The 4965-nt window shown below is 41.1% G+C and overlaps 1 protein-coding gene across 1 annotated transcript in view; it reads right to left on the bottom strand.

Annotated features, from left to right (window-relative positions):
• LOC103606182 (40S ribosomal protein S3a-like) overlaps positions 1 to 4549 on the bottom strand; it is an 11611-nt gene extending 7062 nt beyond the window's left edge. Inside the window, exons 1-6 of the mRNA XM_008590774.1 lie at positions 4444 to 4549; positions 3599 to 3702; positions 3034 to 3221; positions 1189 to 1397; positions 258 to 367; positions 3 to 61 (exon numbers count right to left, since the gene is read on the bottom strand). Coding sequence (XP_008588996.1) covers positions 3 to 61; positions 258 to 367; positions 1189 to 1397; positions 3034 to 3221; positions 3599 to 3702; positions 4444 to 4505 — 732 coding nt within the window. The 5' untranslated portion in view covers positions 4506 to 4549. The remainder of the gene's footprint in view (positions 1 to 2; positions 62 to 257; positions 368 to 1188; positions 1398 to 3033; positions 3222 to 3598; positions 3703 to 4443) is intronic.
• Positions 4550 to 4965: the final 416 nt, after the last annotated feature.

Raw genomic sequence — 4965 nt, 5'->3', positions numbered from 1 at the left:
TCATCTCCAGTAGCTTTTCCAGAACTACTACCTTCACCATGAAGCTCCATGAGTTTTCCCACTAAAAGGAAGAAAAAACTTCGTTAGTAATAGCACATCATATCTTTAAACAACGGTCTTCAATATTACATAGGCATGACAGGAAAAAAAGACCATTATGTGGCCTCAAAAAACAAAACAAAATGAACAACAACAAAAACCCCAAGTATTTGGCCCCACAATTTTTTTTTTCAGGGATCCTGTGATTTCTCACTTACATTCAAACTTGGGTTTCTTCAGCATTTTTACTTTTCTAACAAAGACATCATGAAGAGGATAAATAGACTGGCAAGCCTTTTCTATGTCTTTTCCAATGCTGTCTGGAATCCTGCAAACCACCAGTAATGGTAAATTAGCTTAAAAACAAACAAATAAAAAATAAAATCCTCGTTTTCACACACAAGGGAATAAACCATTTCCTTTAAAAGAAAAGAAGCCTTAGAATAAGCCTACACATACAATACCTACCTCATCACTTAACCCACATAAACCTCATGTAAGATAGGCTTTTATTGTCCCTTTGCCAGTAAAGGATAGGTGATCTGTCGTCAGCACCAAGCTCAGCCAGTGAGCGAACCGGCCATCCCTATATGGGATCCGAACCCGGGGCCTTGGTGTTATCAGCACCGCACTCTCCCGAGAGAGCCATGGGCTGGCCCAGGATAGGTGATCTGAATTATACAGCTAGCCAGCAGCAAAGTTGTCAGCTAAGCCTTCTGAGTCCAAGCCTTACATTTCTTCCATTACACCCTCTTAGTCAACTGTATATTGCATGGGAACATCAGAAAAATGTAACAGTTATCACTGCATATCATATGGGACCGAAACTTTTTCATCACTTATTCCCATACATTATTAATTGCAGAAGATTTTGTCCATTCAGTGTATTTTCCAACTAAGGTAAAAATACTTCGTCCTTCAAGTCTCACTACCTGCTCTAAGATAGCCTCATCCAAAAAAAGGTAAGAACAGAAAAACTATCACATTTACTGAGCACTTACTCTTACTTAAAGGGACTATAGCTAGAAGGATTCACAGGCAGGATTCGAACAAAGGTCTGACTCCACCTTGTCTCGTATACTTTCCCTCATCTGATGGAAAATCATATTCAGAGTTTGTTTGTGTGAGGAAGAAAAGAAACACACTTACAATTTATTGACCACTTCTTTCAAGTCATTGGTCTGCACCTCTCGGGTCATGATTTCCATCATCTTTTTCCGGATTTGGCGGACCTGTTGGTGCTGAGCATAAGAAGTCTTCCGTATCTGATTGTTGCGCTTTTTAGTAAAACCAACACAGAAAAGACGAAGCAAATAACCATCTGTAGTCTTGACATCAACATGAGCTTCAATCATGGTCTAGAGAAAAAGATACCGTCAGATATAACAGGTTTTAATGTTATCAATGTTATCCCTCAAATTCTGATATAAAAAAGCTGGCATGCCAAACACTCATTATGCAGTACGAATATAAATAATAAGACTAATTTACAGAATTAACCTCCTTGAAATGAACTTACCAAATTACCCCAAATTCTCACTATCCTTCACATCCAATGAAGTAAATACCGAGTCCACTCAACTGTCTTCCCTCCTCCTCCTCTCTAACCCCACCATCCCCATTATTACTATCTCAACTGCACCAACATCTTTTGCGTAGACATATAAGCCTGTAACACCCCACCCCACATCAATCCTACAACTATGCAAGATAAGAGGGAAATGAGTGTGGTAAGAGAAGATCCATGGGACACTATGATATGGACATCTACATTTATGATTTCATGTTTAAAAAAGAAGTGTTCTGGTGCTCACTTGGGTAACACATATACTAAAACTAGAACAATACAGAGAAGATTAGCACAGCCTCTGCACAAGGTTGACATGCAAATTCGTGAAGCGTTCCACATTTTTTGAGCTAACAGAAAGTATTCTGAAAGTTGTTCTGAATAGTTGAAGTATTGCTGTAATAACACTAAATGCACATTTAAGAAAATGTACTTTCTGTTCCGAACAAAAGGTATGCTGTGGACTAAATATTCAATTTCACAGCTAAAACATAATAAAAATCCATAATTAGTGGTTATATTAACTTTAAAAATAAAAACCATCTCAGGTAGCAACAAGAACTGATGTGCCTTCTTTGTACTTTGTAAATTTTATACCTCAGTTTAAAAAATGGTCAATACAATTACAGCCAAGGGACCTTAAAATATTCCCAGAAATGCAACCATAAAACCTTAGGGGAATGTCAGAAATAAATGCAACGGTATAATCAGTATGTGTCATCTGGGACCGAAACATTTTGTCATCATTCATTCCCTTTTACAAAATATCCCAAAACTAGATGTTTAGCCAGACACATCTGAACCAATGTAACTATTTCATGAAATGATATTGTTTACTGAGTGCTTTCTGTCAAGCCCTGTGCTGAACAGGCTTATATTGATCTTTTTTTAAACTTCCATCCTAACAATTCAGTGAAATGATACTCTATTTCCATTTTACAGATAAAGAAACCAAGGCTTTGCAAGCTTAAGTTACCTCCCAGAGAGAACACAATTTGGAAATGGAGCCAAAATTTAAGCACCCCCTCACCCCAACCCTGCCACTATTATGCTTATTGCCAGAGGTAGAAAACAAATTCAAACCACCCTTTCACTATAAACTCACTAGATTTTGAGATCCAAAGATATTCTGAAGGCAAAACTACCCACCTGCACCTAGATGTTCCTCAACAAGCCATTAATCCACACAGCCCTCAAAAAATTCACCTTGATAATAATACAATATATTAAATTGTGGACTCAACTTAAACAGGTAAGTAAAATAGGTGGATCATGGCTTGCTCGTTGTTGCTTAAGCTCAGGAGTGCCAACCCCAGAATTAACACTCAATAGCAACAATCAAGGATTTAAAATGAAATCTAAACCTCAATTACATGATATGCTCTTTCCTTCACACACCCTGTAAATTTTGGAACTTTTGGTCTCACCTGCCATTTTTTAACCATGGAACACATTTTGTCACGAGTAAGATCCATGCCATGGAAGTTAGTCAGGCAGTTTTTGCCTTGAACATCCTCAGTAATTAGCTTGAATTTTCTAAAAGCAACTTCATCATTCTGCAGATCAGCAAGGCTCACTTCAAACACACGACCTTTGAGGCCATCAGATGCGATTTCTACAAAACAAGAATCAAATGTCTTACTAACATTAGGAACTACATAAGCAAAGTCAAGTCTTCAAAGTCATGCAGAAGAGTTGAGATTAGAAATTAAGTTAATGGTAAATTATAAAGAGCTTAACCTTTGTCACCAAATCCATCTAGACTCCAATCTCTCTGTAGACGTTCAAAACTACCTATTACTTCCATTTTCTTGGCAATTCTAAAAGCAACACCTTGTTTCTACAAATACTATACCAAAAACAAGCACCACCGGTGCCAAAACTGCAATCATTTCCAAGTCTCCCCCACAGGACCAATAGTAGACCAAGATGCCTGCTACAACATACATGCCCCAACTTAAGAAAAATACACATCAAGAATAAGATACTCACTGGTTCCTTGAGTCCTGGTGACTAGTGTTTTTCCAATATTTCTTATATTGAACATAGCAGGCGCCTTCACATCATACCAATCTTTCTTAGAAAATGGATCAACCCTGGATTATAAAAAATGCTTATTTTTTTTTTTTAATGCTTATGTTTCATCGCAGATCATGTACTTCTTATTGTGACAAATATATTTTTTACTTTCCTCTTTTTACACTGCTGTTAACACCATTTCTCATCAAGATTTTAAAAGCTGACAATTTGATACTGGAGTAAACTATTTCTCTCTGTGAGGTTAGGGGCGCATATGTAAATCCATCTCTTCCTACTATGTCTTTCACTCCAAAGATCATGCCCACTCCCCATCCCTATTAGTCCTCCAAGTAACATGCACATCTCATAAACTTTACGAGCACGTGAAGGTACACGCTGGTAACTAGAACTCTAAGGGCATCATGCAAGCCTGTTGAGAGCTCCTAGGTTCGAGGGGGGCCTAAGCAGAGGAAGGGCGTGGGGTCGTGAATAGACAAGTACAGTACGTTCTGAACTGTTCTTAGAATGACGTCAAAACCTTCGGAATTTAGGCGGCCGGTGAACCGACAAGACACAACACGGCAACAACGCGGCTCAAACGCCACGCGCTCAAGGCCCAGAAAACAGGGGGAAAGCAGCCGGCCCTCCGGAACGCAGCACCCTAGTCCACCGGGCCGCCGTCCGGGTTGCACCAACCCGCCATGGCCCGCTCAATCCGAGTGGCATCCTAGCCATCCGGCCCGCGCCGCGATCTAAAGCCCGCCCGCCGACTACAGCAGGACCTCAAAAAGCGGGGCTCCACGACAGTCGTCACTTACACTTTCTTCTTGGCTCCCTTTTTGCCGCCTTTGGTAAGGCGCTTATTCTTGCCAACCGCCATGGTGCTGCTCAGAGAGCCAAAAGGAAGGAAGTACAACTCTCGCGAGAAGTTACGCGTAGGAGGCGGGGTGCGCCGTCGACGTGACCTTTGATCTTTTGTTCCTCCGACCTCAAGAAATCGCGACAACAGGAGAGAAGCTCACTCCTCCGACTGCAGCTGCGATGGCGCCCTCGTGCGTGGGGAGGCCGCGCAGCACGCCGCGTGCTCACCTGAGGCTGAGCGGCAGTGTGAGGGGCAAGCGCCTTTGGTTACCTGTGGTTTCTGTGTCTCTGACGTCGGGAAGTAAGTTTCCGCAAAGGAGACGCCCACTCAACATTGTTCAGAGCTGAACTCACCGTCTAACACTCAAACCTGTTTCTTCTCGAGAGCTTGGGCTTTGGAATCAGACAGAAGATCCAGGTTCAAATGCTAGTTTGAATACTTAGCCTTGTGACCTCTCTACGCTTCAGTTTCCTCATAG

Source organism: Galeopterus variegatus, unplaced genomic scaffold, assembly GCF_000696425.1.
Source record: "Galeopterus variegatus unplaced genomic scaffold, G_variegatus-3.0.2 Scaffold6360, whole genome shotgun sequence".
In the NCBI taxonomy this organism is placed as follows: Eukaryota; Metazoa; Chordata; class Mammalia; order Dermoptera; family Cynocephalidae; genus Galeopterus; species Galeopterus variegatus.
The sequence above is the reverse complement of the archived record's forward strand: the minus strand, read 5'-3'. Positions and strand labels throughout refer to the sequence as shown.